This window comes from Hydra vulgaris, chromosome 04, assembly GCF_038396675.1.
Source record: "Hydra vulgaris chromosome 04, alternate assembly HydraT2T_AEP".
Classification (NCBI taxonomy): domain Eukaryota; kingdom Metazoa; phylum Cnidaria; class Hydrozoa; order Anthoathecata; family Hydridae; genus Hydra; species Hydra vulgaris.
The window spans coordinates 14,228,495-14,254,539 of record NC_088923.1 but is presented as its reverse complement, the minus strand read 5'-3'; the positions used below and the strand labels follow the sequence as shown (position 1 = coordinate 14,254,539).

General features: G+C 29.1%; 1 protein-coding gene across 1 annotated transcript; it reads left to right on the top strand.

Moving 5' to 3' along the window:
• Positions 1-26,045, top strand: LOC101237375 (uncharacterized). Its single transcript, XM_065795522.1, has 2 exons — positions 1-151; positions 24,530-26,045. Exons 1-2 carry the CDS (start codon positions 131-133, stop codon positions 25,934-25,936), a joined length of 1,428 nt encoding a protein of 475 aa, XP_065651594.1. The 5' UTR covers positions 1-130; the 3' UTR covers positions 25,937-26,045.

The following is a 26,045-nucleotide window of genomic DNA, read 5'->3' as shown; positions in this document are numbered from 1 at the left end:
AAAAACGGTGTGAACTTTATGCGTGAGCTGACGTTTGAAAGATTTTGATAAATTATTTTGGAAAAGGTACTTGTAGTTGAAAAGTGTTTCAAGTGGATTGTAACACTGCAACTGTTTTACCTATTTTAGGATGGAAGCTAACAATGAAGATGTAAGAACTTTTGATTTTTTGATTTGGTCTTATAAAAGACATTGTGTATAACATTTGCTTCCACCTGCTTTATATTTTGCTTTCTACAAACGTTTTGGTTTATACCTCCGAAAAGATTTTTAAAATACAACTACACTCAAACCTCTTTTTGTGCGGTAGGTAGGAACCGCATAAAAGAAAACGCATAAAAAAAACCCATTAACAATATATGTAAAATAAAATAAATTAATGCTTAATAAACATAGGTAAGATATAATCAAGTGATTAATAAAAACCTAAACAATTTGTAGATGTATTTAGAATTGTGTTATCCTCATATTTTTAATCAGTACCATATCAGTACCTTCACTAGTACCCCATTAGGGCACTAATTTACATCTCTACCCCCCTATTTTTATTTTTGATTATGATAGAGAATTTTATTCTGATAAAGAATCGCATAAAAACATAGACCTGAAAACCAAAGGAAAGTTCTCTAATTTGATGTTGAAGTGTCAAAAAATATACCAAAAATGGTAATATTCGCCATCTTTTTTGAAACACGACTAAGTTATAATTAAGGCGGTAAACATTATGAACTTAATCATTAAAAAAACTTGATAGCTCGGTTTTTTTTCCGCTAAAACATTTTATGAAGAAATTTGTTATGTATTTTCTTTTTATTTTAGTATTTTTTCTTGAAAAAACTTCGAATTTCAATAAGTTTTATTTTTTATTTTCAGATTATATACATATTTTTTTAAATACAGTTTAAATATTTTAGATAGGCAAATGTTACTATATACAAAAATAATAATCAAACGGGATATTCATCTACAACTTGCAGGCCTTGTTAAGAAGCGTTACGCAGCTCGCATTTTGCTTGCGAAAAGACGATTTGCCTACGCGTTCAGCAGTTTTGCGCTACGCAAAAACTTATATCTTTTAGAATATTTAAAATTATCTTTTGATTATCGTTAACGCGACGTTTATTCAGAAGAAATAAAGTCGTAAGTCGAAGAAATAAAGTCGTAAGCATTTGTACCGCAATTGTAACTAATAGAACCGCAATTGTAACTAATAGATTTTTTTGTTAAAGAAAAAGTTTGTTTCATAATTTTTTTTTTTGTTATTAAAGATTAGTTAAAAAAAATAAAGTGTTTTAAGTTTTATCTTAAGGAATTAAATATATAAATTCCTTTTTAATATAAAAATTATTATTAGTCATAATAGTTTAAAAAATGCACGATTTATTTTGATGTAAATATTTTATTAATAAGATATTTTGTTTATTGTTAATTCAATAACGTAAAGTTTTAATGACGTTCATTTAATTTATGAAAATAAATTATGATCAAGAATATGTTATCGGTAACTGATAAATAACAAAAAAAACTCTATCGTTTAAAAACATTATTAAAAAGAGTTCACAAATTAAATAAGAAAAAATTTATTAACAGTTAATAAAATAATCAAAAACCAACTGTAAAATCATAAGAAAATAAACAAACCTTATTTTACGTTTCATGAAAAGAATATTTTTTTCAAAATAAAATTTAGTTCATATTTGAAAAAAATAATAAAAATGATTTATTAAATAAGAACTTAGATTTTATTTGTAACTTTTGTTCTAGTGATAAAAAAACTAACTGTTTGTATGATTTTTAACGCGTTAATAAAGTAACTTTAATTACAATGCGGTACATGTTTTTTTTTTTATAAGCATAACGCTTATAAGCATATAGAGGCTCAGATTTGGGAAAAAAATAAGCATATGTAAGCATATTCCTGAGCCTTGATAAACTATTTAAAAAATTAGAATTTTATTTAGTTAAAGATTTTAAATATATTTCTAAATTTAAACCAACAAAAACAACAAAAATCGAAGTTTATGTTTTGCAATGCAATGACTTAATGAAGTAATGAAGTCATTGTATTGCAAAACCTAAACCTCAATACTTGAACATAAAAACATAAAGTTTAGAAGTCGCTCTGAAGTGTTTTATTTCTCTCTTTTTTTTTCTCTCTCTCTCGCTTTTAATGTGTAGTTTATTTAATACCTTATTTAAAATGTTTATTTTATTTTTAAGTTTTATTTTCAGATACTGATAAAATAATAATAATAATGTCAAAGATAATAAAGAGAAAGCAGCCTACATTGGCAGCGTTTGGTTTCACAAAAAATGTTATGCACAGAGGAGAAATGAGTGCAATCCGATTGCCGTTAGAAGCTGTTGAAACTAGTGTTGAATGCAAACATTGCAAAAAATTATTTAAAAGCCAACAAGGACTAGCTTTTCATGTTAAAGTTATTCACGGAATTAGCAAACAAGATTGTAAACATTCACAATCACAAGTTCTTCAAAGAAACGAAGAACTTATCACTCTAGCAGTGAAAGATGTGCTCAATAATATAGTCAACAAAGTTGTTAGTGAAATGAAAAAAAGTGAAGAGTCTCGCCAATTAGCTGGTAAGAAACGCCACCAATATACTGCTGCCTTTAAAGCAGAAGCAATTAACGCCTATGGTTATGAGGCAAATCAAGAAACTATAGCAGAGTCGTTTGGTGTAACACAAAGTCAGATTTCGCGATGGCTTAAAAAAAAAGAAACTATTATTAAAGATGCCGAATCATCCTATCGCAGATTGTTTCTGAAGGGAAGACGTTCCACAAAATATCTTGAACTGTACGAAGCTATTTACAATGAATTTTTACAAGCCAGATCGAAAGGTCATATTGTAAACTTTTCCTGGCTTTGGAGTAAAGCTAGAAATATACAATTAAACATTGATCCAAACGTGGAAATAAAACTTCATGTTATAGTTCGATTTTTACAAAAAAAAGAGTTAAAAATGAGATCGAAACAAAGAAACAAAAGGAAACATAAGAAAGAAATGGAACCATTATTACAGAAATGGGATGCCACATTCAGAGAAAAGTGTATCAGAACAGGTTCTAAAGATCCAAGTTACGACAAAAAATGGGGACGGTACCAACCTGGACAAAGGCTCAATGTTGACCAGAGCCCACTTCCCTTTGTTGTTCATGGTAAGAAAACTTATGAGTATGTACCCAAGGGTCAAGGTGCAACACATAATACATGGATCTCACAACCCGGCTCAGGATTGGAAAAAAGGCAATGTTCCCTTCAAATTATGTTTCGCCCAGAAGGAGAGCAACCAAAGCTAGCCATCATTTTTAGAGGTCAAGGAAAACGCATTTCAAAAGACGAAAAGTTAGCATGGCACAAAGATATTCACGTTTACTTCCAGCAAAATGCTTGGTTAGACCAAAACGTCTGTAAGCACTGGTGTGATAAAACACTTCTTCCATTTGTAAAAGAACAAAAGCTTGATAAATTTGTTCTTTTGCTGGACAACTTGAAGGGACAGATGCAGGAGGATTTTAAAGATGCTGTGGCTGCTGCTAAAGGACTTCTCTGGTACGGTCTACCAAGTGCCACTGACCTTTGGCAACCAGTTGACGCAGGATATGCTGCCACTCTGAAAAGACTTATTGCCATTGAACATCAAAAATGGCTCGATAGAGATAATCATTCTGATAGATGGTTCAGTAATGAAATGCCCTAGACTGCAAAAGAGAGACGAATTTTGATTACACATTGGGCAGGGGAAGCATGGAAACCTTTAAACACTTCAAAGTATGACAAGCAAAGGAAGAAATGTTGGACGATGACTGGATGTTTAATGACTTCTGATGGCTCAGAAGATTCGCTAGTTAAACCAGAGGGCCTTGATTGTTATAAAGTTCCCCCACCATCCATCATTGATCCTGGAAGTGATCAACCCATAGGAAATCAGGGTGATATTCAACCAGTGGAGGTAGATGATGCTATAAATGAAAGTGCCAACGAAATTCTTCCAGATGACACCTTTATTGGTCCGGACGAGAAGGAATGCGAAGTTCATATCTTTGATTTTATTGATAACATTTGTATATAGTATATATGTTTTATTTTTTATTATCATACTATAACATTAATTCAGCTACATTAAAACCAAAGCAAATACAGAGCATAAGTCAACTTTTTATTTTTCTTATACCCATTAACCTTAAGTAACGCGTACACTTTAAGAAAGTATTGAAATAAGCATATTTTATTAGAAATATGCTTAAGCTTTAGCATATTTTTGAGCCTCTTTTAACTTTTTGCTTAAGCATACCCGAGCCTGTTTCAAAAATTTCATATGCTTATAAAAAAAAAAACATGTACTTGAAAAGACGCTAGTGACGCAATATAACTTCTAACAATCCAAAATATATTTGCTGAGTTGAGTTACTTAGAAATGCGTTACGCGTTTTCGCTACGCAGCGAAATCTCGTAACAAGGCCTGAACTTGGTTCCAAATATGAAAATAAGAGTGTTCTTTAAAACGTTGCGCCCATATAAATTCTGATAAATAATTGGTAATCATTTCTCTATTTGTGGCCCAAACATAGCTTTAAATTCGGCTTTGCTTCTTTGCCACATGGCCTCAAACCTGTTTGTTGTAACATTTGTTGCAGAATCAACAAAATGTAAAGTATGGCTTACTGTACCATGTTGAAAACCTTGCGCTGCTAAACTTTGGTATGCTGCCCACACATCGCTCCATATTTCAGTTCCAGGACGGATCCATTGTATAATGATGGGTAATATGGTTACTGCATAGCGGTGCGCTACAGGAATGAGTAACCTTTCTTTAGTTGCTATATCGTACGCACCAAAAATCCATTGATCTTCTACAATTCTACCTGGGTTGTATTTCCTTCTTGAAAAAAGTGGTTCATCTATTTCCACTATTAAACCTGGCCCTCCTAATTGCACACGGTTGTTAAGGAAATAAGTAACGGCAATCTCTCTGCAAAATTGATTCCAATCAACTACAGTTTTATTGCTACCAATTTCTAAATCCTTTTGCATGTCTTCTACTGAAAGACCACAACTTTTTCCGGCGCTACGAGTCCTAATATAGGTAATACCTATTATTTGCCAAAGTTTCAGTTGAGATCTTTCGAAAAAACTTCCAACACGAATACTTTTTTTTTTGCATTGTTTTTGCATGCATCTCCAAATCTTTCCATCGACATTATGATTATTTTGTTCGTTGCACTGGATGTTACATCGAGGACAGATCATATTTATAGCAAGTAAACTAAACTCCCTGCACCACCGGATGCACTCGTTATTGTTTTTAAACCTGCGACCAATTTCCGGTAAATTAAGGCTATCAAACTCGATAATAGTCGGTCGTCTAAGATTCACCATTTTAATTTTTAAAACAGAAATACAGAAACATTTCTTATAGAGTTTTTTTTAACTACATTTTATTTTTTTCAAATTTTTTGCATCGGAATTTTTATGAATACTTTCGCAATTTTCATGAGTTTTTAATTGCTTTCAGACTACAGAAACCAGGCGGCGTAATTAAATAGTGAAATTTTTTTTAAAAAGTGTTATAAAAAAAGATGGTGCATATTAGCCTTTTTGGTATATTTTTTTGACACTTTAACATCAAATTAGAGAACTTTTATTTGGTTTTATGTTCTATGTTTTTATACGGTTCTTAATCAGGATAAAATTCTCTATCATAATCAAAAATAAAATTAGGAGGGTAGAGATGTAAATTAGCGCCCCCCATCAGTACCTATCAGTACCCTGTCAGTACCTTATCGGTACTCCATCAAGAAAATGAATTAAGTACTCTATCAGTACTTAGTTCATTTTCTTGCAAGTTATTGTTGTGCATATCGTAATATGTTCACATATATGTACCATAGTATATATTATGATACATATCATGATATGTATCGTTAGGGATAGCACTTTTACTTATTTAAATGTAAAAACACGAATTACTTTTTAGCGTAATTTATTTTAAATAACTCATTTAAAAATATATAATTTACTTACATTTAAAAGTAATTCCTTTTTTTTTTTACATAAATTATATAACATGTAAAACTTAATTACTTAAGTTAAGTTTTTTAAATGAGTAACTGTAACTTGAAAGAGTAATTTATTATTACAAGTAAAAGTTATTTGCATTTTTACTTTTACTTGTAAATGTATCTTACTTTTAACGGCAAGTCGTGTAAAGTAAATTACTTTGAAAAGAAATTTTGGTTATAATTATGTAAAAAATTTACATCGAAATGTAATTTACTTTTTAAATGTAAAAAAAGTTATTAATGAAGTAAACTTACGTAAATATAATATTTAAAAAAATTACACTTACTTTACAAAGTAAAATAAAACAACATCATAACAACAAATTACTTTTACGTGTAAAAGTATCTAATTAGCAAAAACAGCTAACATAAAAGACATAATTTGAAAAATGTTGTTAATTGCTTTTACAAATAAAAGTAAATTTTTTCTTTGAAATTTTATACTTTATTTTTTAAGTAAGTAAAATGTAAGTTATATTATTTACTTTCTCAAAGAACAGTCATTTCATGTTGATTTAACATAAATTTTAAGATGGCGTATTCAAATCCATTGCCTGTTTGAGGGCACCACTTGGTAATACTTCAGGTAATACTCTGAAGTGTGTGGGCGGTGTTTGTGGTGGGGCATCGGGAAAAGATCTTTTTTCACGTATATCATAAAGGGTAGTTCTATTATAATTAAGAGCAAATAAAGTCAACATGCGGGTACACCAGTAGTGTAGAGACGGCCTTCCTAACGCATGAGTGCTAATAGAGGCTGGTATTGATTTTTTATTTCTTTTTTTTTTGTTGAGCACAAAAAGGTTAGTGGCCATAATGAAACTTTGAAAGGGGGAAGGGGTAAAGGGGCATAATTTTTAAGCTATGGATAATTCATGCATGTGTAAACCTTGACTGTCAAGGTTGACTTGAAAGTCACTGTTCGTTAGTGCGCGCTTTTTTTCCTGTTTTTTTTTTGTGTATTTGTCTTTTCAATCAAGTACTTTATTATGGTAATATGTCGCAATATAACATTTTTGGTATCTGCAAGGACAGCGACTGCTAAAACAGTTTTCAAAAAATTATAAGTCATTTAAACTATCTGATTTAATTTATATGAATAAAGGATTGTTTATCAGATATAATCTTTTGTTGCGTTTTATCATATATAATCTATTTGAAAAAAGATGGTAGGGAAAGCTGTTCTATCTTCTACTATAGGTTGTGGGCACCCTAATAACCTCCTTTTTGTTGCGTTGGTGTCCAACCCACACATGGATGATTAGAAAAATAAAATTTTATTCAATTAAAATAGTGCTTTAGAATTAACTTGTGTTTTTTCAAAACGTTCCAGACTACCTTCCAGACTAGCCAGGTCTCTCAAACTTCCAGCATTTGTGTAAATTTAATAAAAGTACACCTTAAAATTATTTTCAGAGTCAACTGGAGAACTCCACTTTTTTGAATCACTTTTTTTTTTTTCTAAATTTTGCTTGATCTTTCAGACTTTACTTTGATTTAACTTTATCTTGACAGCATTTGTGTAGTCCTAATGAACATGCGTGTTAAACTTTTTTCCTGGGCAAGGGGGTCGTACCCTTATTTTTTTTCTCTAATAATTTGTTTACCTTTAAAGTTGGGGTTTCGTCCCAAAGAAGTCTCTTATTGAGGAGGGGGGGCGAGGGGGTTGTTTGTATTTTTTGCCAACTAGAGACACACACACACAAAAGGGTCCTCGATATTTGACATTTGCCAACTATACTTCAAAACTTGCCAACTGAAATGCTAAATGTACAAATGTGCTAACTCAAATACATATAAAACAGCTTGCGGGGAGGCGGGGGCGGGGATACCCCTTTACCCCCCGTTCGAGACGGCTCTGGTTGTAACCAGTGTTAATAAACGGTGTAAATATTCTCGCCTCCACTTTTCTTCCGCAGCAGACGGCGGCTGCCTTCCAATTAATTTTTAGCGGCAATATTTTCTTTATTTCGCCTCCAGTGGCTTCCACCTTTCTATTGGCGGCCGCGGTTAGTTTTTTCTTCGAGGCAAAATGTTTTGGAGACCGACGCCAATAGAGAGGCGCAAGCCAATGGTGGCCGCCTCCGGAAGAAAATTTGAAGACAAAACCATTTGGGGGCCGCCTCCAATAGCTTCTGCCTCCCAGCTGGCTGCGGCCGCCAAATTGGAGGCGGAAATATTTGCCTCTAGCCGGCGGACGTAACGAAAAATAATTGCACGTTTCTTTAAGTTAACAAGCAATTAAAATATTAACTGAGAACAAATGTTAAATATTTGACATCAAAGTTTTGTTTTATATGATTTATTGACTATTTAAAAAAAATTTTGAAAAAAATATTAAAATTTTGTAAGAGCGGTTGTTTTTCTAGGACTATCGAATAAATTAAACAATAATATGAATAAATGAAACAAATATTTCTTATACGAATAAATGAAACAAATATTTCTTAAGAATGAAACAAATTCTTATGAATGAAACAAATATTTCTTAAATGAAACAAATATTTCTTATACGAATAAATGAAACAAATATTTCCTAAAAATAACAAAGAGCACAAAATATTATTCTGTATTGAAGATATAAATATAAACTGTCTAAAGTACGATGAAGATGCCGTTACCAAAACTTTTTTTGACGATGTTTCAACACTGCATCTTTCCTATAATAAACAAACCAACCCGGGTAACATTTAATTCAATCACTGCAATAGACAACATATTGACCAATTCATTATATGATCCTTCATTAAAAGCAGGTGTAATCAAAACGGATATATCCGATCACTTTCCGATTTACTTTTCCTTTTTTCAAGATACAAAAAATAATAACTCTAAAATCAAAGTCTATAAACGAAAAATTAATAATTTAACTATTCAACAGTTTAAAGATTCACTATCGGCAGTAAGGTAATAGGATTTACCAAGAATGTAACCTTGGGCATACCAACTCCGCTTATAATGAATTTATAGAAATATTCTTAAAGCACTATGATAATCACTTTCCAATTATAGAACAAGAATTAAAAATAAAATACTTACAATGTCCATGGATTACCAGAGGTATAAAAAAAAAAAAAAACTCTACATCAAATATTTAAAAAATAGAAATGAAAAAAATCTAAATACTTACAAACAATACAAAAAATAAAAAAAAGCTCGAAGAAAAATTACTACTCGAACCAAATAAAAAATGCAACTGGTGACATTAAAAAAACATGGAATATTATAAAAGAAATAATAGGAAACAAAAAAGTAAAATCAAATAGTTTACCTGCTCAAATAATCATAGATAATATAGAGTACAGTGACAAAAATACGATTGCTGAAAAAATCAACGAATTTTTTGTTAACATTGGCCCTAATCTTGCCTCAAAAATTAAGTCTCCCAACATCTCATTCAAATCATACCTAAGTGATACCCAGAGCGATATAAAATACAAAGATCTAAACTACCAAGAACTTAATGTTGCTCTAAATTCCTTAAAATTAAATAAAACTCCAGGTATTGATGATATCTGTAGTAGAGTAGTGGCAAATGTCTTTACAACGATAAATAAACCAATATTTGAAATTTTTAAGTCTTCGATTAAAACAGGAGTTGTACCAGACAAGCTTAAAGTAGCTAAAGTAGTACTAATATTTAAAACAGGTGAAACATACTTAGTTAATAATTATAGACCTATCTAAGTACTCCCTACCTTTTCTAAGCTTCTCGAAAGAGTAATCTATAACAGATGTATGTATGAATATTTAATCCAAAATAAAATTCTAAATAAAAAGCAATTCGGTTTCCAAAAACAATATTCAACTGAACACGCAATTCTAGATCTAGTTAACAATATATGTAATTCTTTTAATAAAAAACAGTTTGTTCTAGGCATCTTTGTAGACCTTTCAAAAGCGTTTGATACTGTAGATCATGATATCTTACTTAAAAAAATGGAAAGCTATGGGATAAAAAACATAACCCTTGACTGGTTCAAAAACTATCTAAGCAACAGACAACAATGTGTTTTTTCAGATAATTATAAACACTCAAAACTACTAAGAGTTGAGTGCGGTGTCCCCCAAGGTTCCATTCTTGGACCTCTTTTGTTTCTTCTATATATTAACGACCTTACAAATGTCTCAGATAAACTTGATGTCATTATGTTTGCCGATGACACAAACTTACTTTATTCCTCGAACTCAATCAAAGATCTTTATGAATGTATGAACAAAGAGCTTAAAAGATTAAATATATGGTTGAAACTAAATAAATTATCACTAAGTACAGAAAAATCAAAATGCATACTGTTTCATTCCAAAAAACAAAAAATTAATATACCAACTATCCTTCCCTCGCTAAAAATAGATAAGGTAAACATTGAAAGAACAGAAACAACTAAATTTCTTGGGATCCTTATTGACGAAAATTTATCTTGGAAAACCCATATAAGTACAATAAACACCAAAATTTCAAAAAATATTGGGATACTCTACAAAGTTTAGCCTATGTTGTTCCAACATAATCTTAAATCCCTTTATTTTTCTTACACCCAAAGTGATCTTACGTACGCTAATATTACATGGGCAAGTACACACAAATCCAAATTGAGTACTAGTTATATAAGTCAAAAACACGCATCAAGATTAGTTTATAATAAAGATAAACTCACCCATGCTGAACCCTTATTGAAAACCTTGAATGCTCTACATCTCTGAACATCTACCAAAATGTACTATTCATGCTTAAATACAAACTTGGACTAGTCCCATCGTATTTTTTAGATAATTTCTTTCAAGTTAACTCTAATAGATATATAACAAGAGCAACAGGCAACTTCATACTGCCTAAAAGAACAACAAATTTCTCACGGCTTTCTATTTCCTACCGGGGTCCGTACCCATATAACAAAATAATATCAAAAAATATAGAACTTAAAGTATTAAATAATCCTGCCAACTTGAAAAATAAATTAAAACACCTCATACTTAATATCAACAATTATATTGACATGTATTAAACTTAGCAACAAAATTTATACTAAAATATTTATGTGTATCACTGACTGTATACTGTTTAACCACTTCTGATTATATATAAATATAAAATAGACTTTATTTAACCACTTAAAGAGGTACTCGATGATAAGTCTTCTCAGACTTCTACGAGTTTTCCTTTACAACAACATGTTTTTATGATAAGAAACACTTATATTATTATACGTTATACTTATTAGTTTACGTTATACTTAGTTATATTTGTTAAACCACTTTTTATTATGATACGTGGTAATATTATGTTATATATAATTTTATTTTTTACGTTGCATTATATTATATTATGTAATTGTAACGTAACGATGTGTAAATATATTGAAGTTGTATAAAAAAATAAAAACTATTAACTTTTAAACGTTTTAAAAGTTAATAATTTTAATAAACGGGTTAAAGTAGATGAGTCTATATTTTTAAGCGTTTTAAAAGTATAGAGTAAAATATTAATAATATTCATAAAATTATATATATTTAAAGTTTATAAATTTTTTGTTGTTGTTGTTGTAATTTGGCAAAAGTATTAGCGAAATACAGCGTGGTTGCAAATTTTTAATAAACATTAGCAGATTTTTTAAATAACTTTTACAATATCCATTATCAAAAATAAGTATTTAACGTTATGGCAAATGATAGAATAGATAAAAATTTTAGCATGACAACTCGTTCTAAAAAACTTAAACCAAAATCAGTCAATTTTAATTACGTATTATAAATTTTTTTTTTTTTTTGTCAAAAAGATTTATTCGCCAATGGCATAAAAGTAGCCTCCAACTCTTAACTATTGTTTTGAATAATAAAACTACTTATTTATTCTATTTATTTATTAGTTTAAAATATATATATATATATTTCTTTAAATTTCTTATACTTTATATAGAAATTTTTTAAATACTCAAATTTTGCAAATAATCATATAAAATGAAACTTTACGTCAAATATTTAACATTGGTTTCTACACCTTTTCAAGATGTAATTGAGAACTTGAAAGTTGTAATTAAGAAAAGTAAGATGTAATTGAGAAATACAACATCTCAATAAGAAATCGCAAAATGTAATTTGAAAAACAAAAATTGTAATTAAGAAATCGTAATATGTAAATGAGAATACATTATTTGTAATTGCGAATTCACAATGTAAGCTTAAAGGTCATTATAAAAAATCTTCTTGTACATGCATTTTAATAAGTTAATAATATCAAGTTTAGCATTTGTATGCACCAGCAATACAGTAATGGAATTAAAAGATCGTTGTGTTAATTTGTCAATACACTATGAACAGAAAGTCTGTTCTTAAATTGAATCCGTGCAAGCATTTACTTCACCAAATTTGTTTACACCCACTTCTGGAACAACCAGAACCACCTTGTAACCAATTTGTAGACATGAAATACATACAACTGAACAAGTTGAAAGAAAACATTATGTTTTATCCTCATCGAATGATAGAAGAAGAGTTATTGAATGTGCTGAGTGAAATGACGATTGGGTGACTCTGGTGCAAACTTTAGGTGTCAAGTATAAAACAACAAACAATTGAGACCGCAGCGGAAATTTATATTTCATTGGAAGAGGTGTAGTTGCCGCCAAAATCTCAAATACCTTTTTCATTAATTTTTTTTTATTGATTATATATTATTATTTATTGAAAACCAACCCATATGGTCACCTTTACCAAACTAGGACCCAACCTAAAATTACAAGGTAAACTAAGGCAACAAAATTAAAAATACAAAAATTTTTTTTCTGACAATCTATATTATAAACTTTTCTCAATTACAACTTTTATCTTCTCAATTATATCTTACGATTATTTACAACTTTCATGTTCTAAATTAAATCTTAAAAAGGTGTAGTTAATATTTAACTGCTTTAAAGCAAATGAGCAATTATTTTTTAATTATTTTTCACGTTTCTCAATTACAACTTTCATCTTCTAAATTACATCTTACGTTTCTCAATTACAACTTTAATCGTCTAAATTACATCTTACGTTTCTTAATTACAACTTTCAAGTTCTCAATTGCATCTTAAAAAGGTGTAGTTAATATATAACTGCTTTAAAGCAAATGAGCAATTATTTTTCATTACATCCGCCGGCGGGAAGCAAATATTTCCGCCTCCAATTTGGCGGCCGCAGTCAGTTGGAAGGCAGAAGCTATTGGAGGCGACCTCCAAATGATTCTGCCTCCGCAATTTTTTCTGGAGGCGGCCGCATTGTTGTTAACAAAAGTGCAAATCACAATATTTAAACAACCAGGTTCCAATCACATATTTAAAATTAGGCCCGTAGCAAGCTTTTTATTTTTGTTTAAGAATTTAACTTTATGTAACGACATGGAGCAAACTTCAAATATTTATATATTCATGTTCATGTAAAGCTTTTTCAAAGTATTGGGATAATCGGAGTCTGTTAACAATAAACCCCTAAAATGTTAACTTCCCATTTCATCGCTATTTTCATTGCTCTTTTCATTTGCTCGCTATTTTCATTTTCTCACACTAATGGCATGAAATGCCATTAGTGTGAGAGCGATGAGTTTATAACATTTATATATAGGTACATTTTTTAAACATTTTAAACTAAATCATTAACAAGTTAACTATGACCATATAAATTTTGAGCAACCTTTCTAATCCTTTTGGGGGTTTTAAAATATTATCTTTAATTAAGTTATAAGTTCGTGTGACAATTAAATTCTGTTCCTCAATCAAAAGTTCGGAGCGAAAGTTAATTTAACTTTCGCTCCGAACGTGAATAAGTAAAGGCGAGTTTCCACTCATCCGTTTTTCAACGGGAAAGGGAAAGGAAAGGAAAAAATAATCACGTGAGCATGCGCAATAAAAGTTTTTATTTGTCAAAAGGAAAACTGCGCATGCTCACGTGATTATTTTTCCGTTCCCTTTCCCGTTTCCGCAGAAAAACGGATGAGTGGAAACTCACCTTAAGCAAATGACGCGGACTTAAAATTTGTTGAAGATTAACGAAGAAAATATAAGTTTTTATAAGTGACTTTAGTCTATAAGATTTTTTGTATTTTTCAAACAATATTATAATATTGTTCAAACTATTCTAATTTTTGTTATTATCAATTTGATAATTATCAAAATTTTTTTTTTTCAAATTTAATTTCGTCATTGATTTTTGTTTTTTTTATTACAAAAAGATATTCTTTAATGCAGTGGTGGATTTTTAATTTTTATAATTTTTTATTTTTCTAAATTTGCCGTTACAAATTATTATTTTTCTTTAGTAAAATATACGGATGGCGGAGGCAAGAAGAAGACAAAAATAGTCTTATTGCCAAGCCCCTAAATATCCGTACATAATAAAGTCATTAAAAACTTGCCATTAAAGATTGATGATGATGTGTTTTTCTTAAGTTTGAGTTTAATAAGTTTATTTTAGTTGACAATTATAGTTTTGTATTTTTTGGGAATATATCTAAAAAATTAATATACGTGTAGCTGAAATACCAAATTCTCCTGTTTTAGTATGTTATTTAAAAAAAAAAGAAATCATTTTCTAAAAAAACATACTAAAACAAAAGAAATATTGCATAAATAACAGAAAATTTGAATAATTTTATTTTTTTAACATATAAATAAAATGGTTTAAAAAATATTATCCATGAAATATAAATCAAACAAAATACAAGATTTAATTTTAAATTGATTTAAATAAACGTATTGCGTGATATTACACATGTGAAAAGCAATGTAAAAAAAATGTTTCATAATTTGAAAATGCGGCGATTCCTTTTATCACAAAACCGATTAGATTTACATACTCAACAGCATTTTTAACTAATTGTATTATTAATAGTTACGTACAAGGTCTTTACAAGGTCTTTTAATGTGTTGTTAAAAAACATATTAAACACATTTAAAGACTTTATGGTAACCAATAATATTATGATGTCTATTTGCGTAAATTTTGAGATGTAATATTATAATAATTATGAAAAACCAATGATTTTGGTTAATACATATACTTTTGGTAAATAAAACATACTTAAGTGCAAACTTAAGTATGTTCTTATTTATATCACATTAGAATGTTTAGGATAATGTTGAAACAACCACCTTGTTCGGTTTGCATGTAAAACAACCACCATTTTCGGTTTGGGTGTAAACTTTATATAATCATAATCTTTGAATTTTGAATTTTAAAACCTGTCGACTTAAATTTAATGTATGAAAATAAAAAATAAAATTTATTAATTTGTTGCCCTCACATTTGGGGTAGAAAATTTTTGGTTTTTTTTTTCCAGGGTCCAATCACTGGATACATAGGTTAAGATTATTTCTTAATCTGAGTATAAATCATTGCTTAGTTACAGCTCGGGTTATACGTATATTACACAGTGACCTAGCAAAGTATTATTGGTCAGTAGACATATGTGGCCAAGATGCCCAATTTTTGTTTCTCTGGAACAATAACTTTTCTAAAAAAAACGAAAAAAAACTCTTTAAATATATTTTAAGGCTCCTAAATCTTGCAGCTCTAGGTTCATTTGCTTGTGGGACCGTAAGTTTTGCTTGTACTGGCCTTAAGTGACCGTAAGTTTTGATTATACTGGTTTTGCTTATACTTTACCGTAAGACCGTTTTGCTTATACTGGTGTCTAGGTCACTGATACTACACGCAGATAAATATATTTACGTGAAAAGTTATAAATTTTTCATGCCCATATAAAAGTACCGTAGTTGTTTAAACCAAGACTTTTAGGGTCAAAGTACATTATTGAGCAGGTGGACATTTTTCGTATCAAAGTGGCAAAAAATCTTTACATAATAAAGCGTCTACTTAAAAGGATTCGGGGTTCCCTAATCTTCAGGGTATTGTGTTATAGCCCACATAATTCAGGACAGGTTTAAACTTTCTCTCCTTAGTTTTTGAATAATAAATACATTTACTTAAAAATATTGTTAAAAAAAACTAACTATTATGCCAATTATTTTCCTTTCAAATAAACTGCCCTTTCTGAGGTCTCTCATGGGTGTATGCGCCTTCTGCTAACTGCCTTGTTTAAGCTTTGTCTAAATTCTAGACCTTTCGAATGGTTGGCCAGAGAGTGAATATTTTTGAGACGGTTTGATTCAGAGAATGTTTATTATAGCTAAAACTATCGTGGACCGGAACTAGAAAGGGTTTTAATCATGGGCAGAAACCTATTATTGATATTTTCAAACTTAACAGGGAATTTTTGCATTACTTTTGTACAAGATCATGTCTGTAGAATTATTGTAAAATAATTTAAAGTTATTTTTAAAAGTTATTGTAAAAAATAAGTAATATAAGTATAATATAAGTAAATTTATTTACTTTATATAAATTACATTTAATTTACTTTACAAATTATATAAAATGTAAGCTTATGTAAATTTAATTTTATTTTATGTAATTTATTTTTAATAAAGATTTGTTATTACTTTTAATATAAAAAATTCCAATTTAAAAAATATTATTTTATTTGCAAACTTAATTTACATTTGGTAGCATATTACTTTTATGTAATTTACTTTCATATGCAAGTTATTTTTTAATATAATTTTTTTTTTTAATTAGTTACTATCATAGGTAAATGTAAGTTACAGTTTAAAGAACTTATATATTATGTAATGTAATTTTCAAAAGTAGTTAACTTTTAAATGTAAAAGTAAACAGCTTTTTCATGCGACTTTTACACGTAAAAGTAAATTACTTTTTGATGTAATCTTCTTTTACATAACTTACTTTCGAAAGTAAAAAAACTTTATAAAGTAAAAGTCGTTTCAAAAAAATTAATTACTTATACGGAAATGTAAATTTACATAAAACATTTAAAATTACTTATGTTGTTTACTTTTTGATAAAAATTAACTCGTGTAAGTAATAAAAAAAGTAAGTAAAAGAGCCATCCCTATTTATCATAGTATATATCATGATATATATAATTGTATATATCAGTGATCAAAAAGCAAGAAAATGATCAAACTTTAAAAAAAATACATAATAATAGTTAATTAATCATTAGTTAAAATTATTTACAATAATGCATTAGTGTAAATAATTTTAGAAAAAAACACACCCATTAAATTTTCAAAGGTTATTAATGACCTTTGAAAATTAAATGGGTGTTTATTATTTAAAAAAAAAAGGTTTTCGAAAGTATGTCATGTTTTATCTCATATGAAGCAAAACTTTATAAAAGTTTCAACAATAAGAGTTATTTAACAAAACAAAATTGATTTAGATTTCACTACATAAAAAATAAGGTTTTTTTTTAACTAAAAATAAAAAGTATACATTTTTGCAAGCTTTTTTTAAATATTTTTTATCTAATTTGTTTTTTATAAAATGGTTAATATTTTTAAATTTTTTTATATAATTGCTCTTCATTTGAGTCCCAACATAACATAACTTTTAAAAAAAAAATTATAATATGAGGGACTTATTTCAAAGGTTTTGGGACACCTTAAGATAATTTCCTAGAAAACTTATAACTTTCCTTAGTATTTCTGTTATGAATGGACAACTTTTTTCACATTAAAGTCTAATGATTTAAAAAAAAAATTAAAGTTCATAAGTATATTTTTTAGTTAATAAATTTTTTGTTTGTTTATACTTTGAAACTGTATAGACATAATGACTGCTTTGTTGCTTTTTTTTACATTGTTTTCATGCTCTTCTAGTCGCTGCTTGAAAGGTAAAGAAGTAAGGTTTTCAGCTGATTCTGTCTTTCTCTTTCGTTGTCTTAAAGCAGGAATTTTGAGACGCGGAGAAATCTTTTCCAATCAATGACAAAGCAATCAATGGGTTTAGATTCTAAACCCATTGATTGCTTTGTCAATGTTTGCAGTAAAGTTGTAGGCAGTTGCAAAAATACCTGCGATGTCAAAAAATGAAACTCTATGCCCCTGATGTGATAATATCCAGTTGCTTGCTGCTGTATTGTAGCCAACTTTCAATGGTTTAAAAAATGTACGATCTAAAGGTTGCATCTTGTGTGTACAATGAGGTGGAAGAGTTATGAGATGGATATCATTGTCACGACAAAAGTTAATGGCCTCAAGTGTTTTGTGACTGTGATGACCATCAAGTACAATTAATTGCTCATTAATTTTAGATGCATGAGTCACAGCAACAAAATGTGTTAACCATTCAATGAATAAAGATGAATCAGTCCATCCACTGGAGCTAACTCTAATATTTGAGCCTGAAGGTGCACCAACACCCAGCCTATCAGTCATTCGCTTACGGGGAAATATAAATAAGGGTGGGACATAAGTGCCACTTGCACTCATTGCACACACAACTGTCACAGTAGCACCTCTTTTTCCACTAGTTATTTTTGAAACTTGTCGTTTGCCTTTTGTTGCAATTATTTTTCCAGGCTTATGGACATTTGTGATTCCAGTTTCATCCATATTCCAGAGCTGTTTTATTTAAGTCATTATTTGAGGAACTTATGTTCCTCAAATAATGACTTGTATACTGAAAAAAACTGATTTACTTTAGGTTTTGAGCCAATGGCTCTGGTTATTACTGGTGGCTCGTGGAGTTCGAATAGAAAATTGTGGATTGCGAGACATGAATCCTCGCAGCCAATCCACTCCTGCCATTTTTGAATCTTTATTAAAAGGATTTTTAATAAAGATTCAAAAATTTTTCTTTAGAAAAATCATATGCAAGGCGACGCACATCTATTGTTGTCAAGCCAAATAATGCTGTTTCCATAATCTGAACTTGTGTAACAATCTTTAATTGAAATACTTTATTAAAAACAGGAAATTTTCCACCCAGAGATAAACCACCAGCTACTTTTACTTTTCCATCTCGATGACATTGTAATGTTTTTTTATTAATACTAAATTCTGATGCAACATTCTTTAGACTGCAGCCCATCTTTATTATATCTAATCCTGACTTTATTCTATCATTTGTTGCACCTCTCTGTGTTTTTCGCACATAATTTCTCACCATTATTTGTAATATTTAAATATGTATCTAAAGAAATATTAAAACCCTAAAATTTTAATTATATAAACATACAAACACATACACAGTATTATATAATTATTTAATACATTATTTTATACATTACATAACATCTAAAAATTAACTCTCTTTGAGTTAAATAAGAACTTACTAAAGTTACATGTACATACAAAATTACTCAAGATTATTAACAATAACACGATGTTGCAATTATTAATATGATGTTACATGCTAAACACAGCTCCTTTTAGTAAAAATTGTATTACGCGCATGTAACAATATATGAAGTTGTTTTAATACAACTTCATTCAGCTAAATGCGATGCATATTTGTAAAAGTTTTACAAATATACATTGAATTGCAGCAATAGCATGTGATAGAGTTTCATTTTACTTAGCATATACATTATAACATTTACTTAATATATAAAACTATTTTAAAAAGTATTATTTATAAATATGAATAACAGTTATCAACATATAAACCAACATACAAACATTGTCAATAACGAAATTAGTAAACATTTTTATGCTCTAAACACACTTTAAAAATGGTAGAAATTCCGTAAAACCACGACGCAAAAAGCCCTTTGGCATCTTACCCCACGTAACCGAGGACATCTTGCCTCATCTGTAGTAAGTGCAAGTTTAATACAAATAAAATTAATTTTATTGCTCAGTTATAAACTTTCTTTACTATATATTATTGTGGGATAAATTCTCTATAAAACAACACATTTCTTACCTTAATCGCATAAGTATTGCCAATCCAATAAACATTCAAAATTAGAAGCAACTTACTAACAAAATACTCCAAAAAGTTATAAACCGATTTAAACCTCACCTACCAGCAATATTAAAAACATTTTTTAGTCCACGATTTTGTTTTAACTTTATGAATAGTATTATAGAGGGATAAAACATTACCGTTCTATGATACTCTCACATAAGCAAGACTTCTTGCCCCACGGGTCATCTTGCCCCACCCTACCCTACTTACCCAGGCGATGACAGGCGAATTTATATAATTGTGTATAAATGAATAATAGAGTTGGGTTAGGTTTTTTTTGTTTAGATAATTTCGGGCTTTGTATAAAATGCCAATTTTTTAAAAAATTTTTGTGCTTATATGATCAATATGTTTTCTCCAAGTAATATTCTCATCAAGATAAACACCTAAGAATTTTATAACAGTATCTCTTTTTATTATCGTTTCATCAATATAAATTTGAGGCATATTACTTGGTAAAAAACCTTTTTTTGCGCAGGAGTGAATTTTTACATTTACATTTTGTTTTGTTAATATTTAAAGTTAATTTATTAGCTTTGAACCAATTAGAAATGACATTGAGTTCTTTGTTTGTAGTTGAAAAGAGTTCATAAACATCAGTATGCGATAAGAAAAGATTAGTATCATCAGCGAACATTATACTTTTCAATTTGGAAGCATTGTTTAAGTTGTTTACATACATTGAAAATAGTAGTGGTCCGAGAATAGAACCTTGTGGAACACCACAGGTTATGCTCAGGGGTTCACTTTGCTGACCATCATTACTATACACAAGTTGTTTTCGATTTTTTAAATTATGATTTGTTGAATAATGACATGTTCAGTTGAACTTCCTTTTATAAAACCATACTCATTGTCATGAAATAAGTTGTTGTAATTAAAATAATTGTATACTCTGTTGAAGATAATTCTTTCTAAAATTTTAGAAAATATAGAAAAAACAGAGATAGGACGATAGTTACTGATATTGGATCTGTCGCCTTCTTTATGGATAGGGGTAACCCTGGCAAGTTTTGAACGTTCAGGAAAAATACCTTGATGAATTGATGCTCTGAAAATTTTAAAAAGAACATTTTTTAATTGTTCGTAGCAATCTATAACAATATTTCTGTTTATTTCATCTGCACCAGGTGCTTTATTTTTTTTTAAGGATTTGAAAGCTTTTTCAAACTCATCAAATGATAGTTCGGCAGATAATTCTTCAGAGCAAATATCTTTGTCAATAGGTACCATAAAATCATAAAATGAGGTTTTGGTATTTCTTGACAGAGTTGATCCAATTTCAGTGAAATATTTATTGAATTCATGAGCTATTATTTGTGGTTCATACAAGCTATTGTTATCGACTTTCAGCATTTGTGGCAAAGAGCTTGAGCATGTTTTTTGTTTTCCAGTAATTTCTTTTAATACTTTCCAAGTGCTTTTTGAGTCATTTTTAACTTTAATAATTAATTTTGAATAGTAAGTTTTTTTTTAATTTTTTCGAAAATTTTTTGTAATTTTTGTAAATTTTTTCGCTAGCTGGTGTTTTTGTTTTCAGATATTTTATGTATAGCTTTTGTTTTGTTTTGGATGATTTTTTGAATCCTTTGGTAATCCAGGGATTATTAAAGTGTTTTGTTTTTAATGTAATTGTAACAATTGGGAAATTAGATTCGTAAATAGAGGTGAATGTTTCAAAGAACTTTTCATAAAGGTTGTTTGCGTTTTCATTAGAATTTAAGTGTTTCCAATGTAATAATGAGAGCTGATTTTTGAAAGACTCAATATTTGATGGTTTAAAAAAACGTTTTTTTATAACTTTATTTAATTTTTGTTGTTGTTGGTCAGTGTTTATGGTTAGAAAAATAGGAAAGTGGTCTGAAATATCTGTTTTTAAGATGCCCAATTTTATATTACTGTTGAACAAGTCTGTGGAAATAATATTATCCAGCAAGGTTGCTGAATTTTTTGTTACTCTAGTTGGACGATTTATTAAAGGAATTGCTCCAGATTCAAAGACTGCATCATAAAAATTTCTAACTTTGTTATCGTCATTGTAGTCAAAACAATTCATAATAAAATTACCAATTAGAAAGTTTTTTTTCTTTTCGTTGTTACCTTTCGCAATAACTTTTTGCTGTAAAAACATGCTCAAGTTCTCGCTCACGCCATCTGGCGGTCGATAACAACAGCTAATTAAAATGTTTTTTGTTCGTTCATTAATAATCTCAATTGTTAATATTTCTCCATCGCCGTCAGAAACGCAAAGATCATTTCTTCAGCAATGCCTAATATTTTCATGAACGTAAATTAGAACTCCACCACCACGCTTATTTATTTGCCTTTCAAGAGAAATCATTTCAAAATGAGAATGTCGTTTGAGGTAGCCCAAGTTTCAGTTAAGCAAATAATATTAAAAAAGTATTTAGTTTCCTCAAGTAAATTTTGGAACTTTTCAAAATTACAATTAATGCTTCTGATATTTATTTATTTATTTAATAATAACTGTGTACATGTACAATGACAATGTACGGAGCCTAGGTAATCTAGGCTTTAACAGCCAATTTATGTTAAAAATAAGTCCAACTTTGATTTAAATTGATATAGTGTTTTAGAATCTACAATGTTTTGATCTAAATTATTCCAGCTGTTAATGACACGATTTGTTAAGAAATAGTACCTCTTTGGATTTTTAATAAATTGTCTATGAAACCTCATGTTGTGACCTCTCGTATTTGAAGTTATTAAATCTGGTGGGTATTCCAATGTTAAGTTATCTATTTTTTTTACTATTTTGAAAAGTTGGATTAAGTCATTACGTTCGCGTCTTTTTTGGACACCACATTGACTTTGCGTAGTCTAGATGCGGTCTTACAAGAGAGGTGTACAATAATTTAGATGCGTTTATGTCTAAGTTTTTAAATGAATGTTTTACTATTCCTAACATTTTATTAGCTTTACCAGACGCATAATTAACTTGACTGGACCATTTTAAGTGTGGAATTCTAATTTGAACGTTGCTTTCCTTGTTAACATTCTTAAAAAGAATTGCTTTTAATTCACTTGGATAACAGTAAGAACATTCGATTTTTTCTAATATATAATAATATTAAGAACATTCGATCATAAAAATAATTTATATCTGGGTCGGAGTTTTCGTGTAATAAAAAAAATTTCGCTTCAAAAAAATTAAAGGCAAGAGTTTCAAAGTCACTTTTTAAAGCCATGATTAGTTATAACAAATAAATTAAAAAGGAGTTCTTTTTAAGAACGAACACATTTACTTCCGAAGTTCTCTAGAAAAAATTTTATCATATTTTATAACTGCATACTTACCTTCGAGTCGCAGCTTTTTGACTTAATCCCACAACTTTTTTCGGTTTTTGATCGTTTCTTTAACGAAATCCTCATTAACATAAATCCTTGTTCCTCGCAAGTTTTTTGTAGCATTAAGTATTTTTGTTTTATCTTGCAAATTTAACAACTTTAGGACAATAGTTCTTGGTTTCTTATCTTCTTTAGGTGGGCCTATTCTATGAGCTCTTTCTATAACTATATCATTTTTAATTTTTAGTTGATTTTTGAACATTTCCTTTACTACATTTTCGCACTCAGCCCAATTTTCATTTGGTTTTTCATATATCTCGTCTATTCTTAAATTATTCCTTCGAGACCGGTTCTCCAGATCTAATGTCTTTTTATTTAAATTGGTAATTTCTTTTCATAACGCTTCGTGATCAAATTTAATTTTTCCGTGATGCTTATTTCTTGAAAGTTAAAGACTTTCTTTAAAATCGCGTAGGTCTTTTTCTATGCTCAAGACTTTCGATTTGTTAGTGTCTACTTCTTTTTCAATTTTATCTAATCGATTAGTGAGTATTTTTAAATTTGCACTAATTATACCAGTAAAAATTTTTTCTTGATCTTTTAACAGGCGCTCCGTTTCTTTTAAAATACTCTTTTTTTGTTCTTCGAGTTTGTTTGTAATTAATTTCTCTATATTTTTCAATGTAATTTCCATTATTTCTTCTTTTACTTTATTATGATCAAGTTCTTTTTCTTTTATTAAATTCAAATCAGAAACAATTCTGTTCAAATTTACCAAAAAAATAAAACAAAAAAATTTGCCAGAAAACAACAATCAGAAAACGAAAACTTTCAACAGCTGAATTTATTGAACAACTTTACAACCAGATAACAACAACCAAAAAACAACAACTTTCAAACAACTTCAACAACTGAATATATTGAATTATGAATATATTGACTATGTTCTTTGTTCTTTTTTCTTTGGTGATTGCTTTGATAACCACGGATTTATAGTTTAACGGTTCATATTTAGAATTAATACCTCGGCAGTTTCTTTATATAATTAAACTGAAAATTTATCAATTATTGTAAAATGTTTGAGAGTTTAAGGTACAGAGACATATCAATATATTGATACAGATAACATATTTAAAAAAATTTAATTTCCGCTAAAGATTTTTAGAGAAAGGTTTATTGATTTTTTTTTGTAAATTCTCTCAATGCTTCTGTGATATTAGGACAAACTAAGAAAGCAGTATTTTCAATGTATTCAATTTTTTTTTATCAAAAGTTTTCAATTGTTATACTGTTATATTATGCTAAAAATTAAAACTTTATTTTTTAGAATATAAGCAAACAGAAGCACAAGAAATGGTTGCAGAAAAGAAAATATACTTTCATTGCGTTTTCAATTCAAATGATTATTATAGGAATGGAATGGAGTCTTACCATTGTAACATTATGGTCATATATAAAAGAAATGATTATTACAAACAATCCAAAACTAATTTATGGTCTTGTTTCCGTGTCATACATGCTTGCATCTACTGTAATAACACCGTTTATTGGAAGGTATGTTGATAGACGTCGAAACATCAATACTTGTTTTTTAATATGCAACATGTGGATGCTTAGTGGTAATGTGATTTACAGCCTTCCCTTTTCACCTTTTTTTTTAATTGGAGGAAGAATTATAACTGGTTTTGGTGGAGCATTAAAACCTATTATTTACAGCGAAACGGTTCGGAGTTACCCAGCGAATGAAATAAGTTCAAAGTTGTCAATTTTATCAATGATGGTATATTTTGGATTCATGTTAGGCCCAGGCATAAATTTCTCTTTTAAAAATATTAACATTTTTATAGGTCACTGGCATTTACAATACGCAAACTTTACCGGGCTTTTTATGGGTATTTTATGTTTTATTATGGAAATTCTTACCATGACAATGGTGTATGATGTTTCTAAAGAGTTTGATTACAAAGCTATAGGTAAAAGCAGTTTTTCAATTGATAAAATGAATGAATTTCATGTCGATGATATACTACCGTTATTAAAGGACGATAGTGAAAACAACGCTACAACCGTACTCAAAACAGCAGTACTTCAATCAATAAATTCAAACCAACACACTGTAATAAAGATTTTGAAAGTATTGTTTTTTAGCTTCGATTCAGCACTGCTTTTGTTTTCTAACTTTTTTCTAGCTTTTTTTTTCATTAACACAGACATTTGGCTACCGCTATTAATTATTGAAAAAATGCACCTCTCGGTGACGGAAATAAACATCTGTTTTTTTGGAGTAAGCGGAATCTGCGCTATTATATTGTTACGAATTATATATAGACCGTTTTCTGATAAGAACATGATGATAATGATAATCTTAAGCTTAGTTGGCTTTTGCGCCGTTAGCGCAGGTTATATTATTCTTTCATATATTCCTAACAACAAAGCTTTGAGTATATTTATGAGCATTGTTTATATGACATGTAATGCAGGAACACCTATAATTATAGATGTGTACTTTGTAAATACGCTTGCTAAAATGGTAAATTCAAATGTACTGACATTTGTAGACAGTGTTCGATCTTCGAGTTTTACTGCTGGAGCATTATTGGCTTTTTCTTTCTCCGCGTTCATTTTTGATTATGTTGCAATATTTGGAACATTGTACATTGTCATAATGATAGTTATTGGAATCCTGTTTATTTGCAGAAAAAAACATTTTATAAATCCTAAACTATTAATATAACTTTTGTTGTGTTGCTATTGGATATGACTTTGGATAACTTATATAATTTGGATTGATTTAATTTGTATATCTCTACCATCAACAAAGTCTCGAAAGTCGTTTAATGAAA

Excerpts from the sequence above, each read along its gene's own strand:
- LOC101237375 (XM_065795522.1), top strand. The coding sequence starts at position 131 with ATGGAAGCTAACAATGAAGAT. Across the intron at positions 152-24,529 it reads TGGAAGCTAACAATGAAGAT|AATATAAGCAAACAGAAGCA; the intron begins GTAAGAACTTTT and ends TTTATTTTTTAG.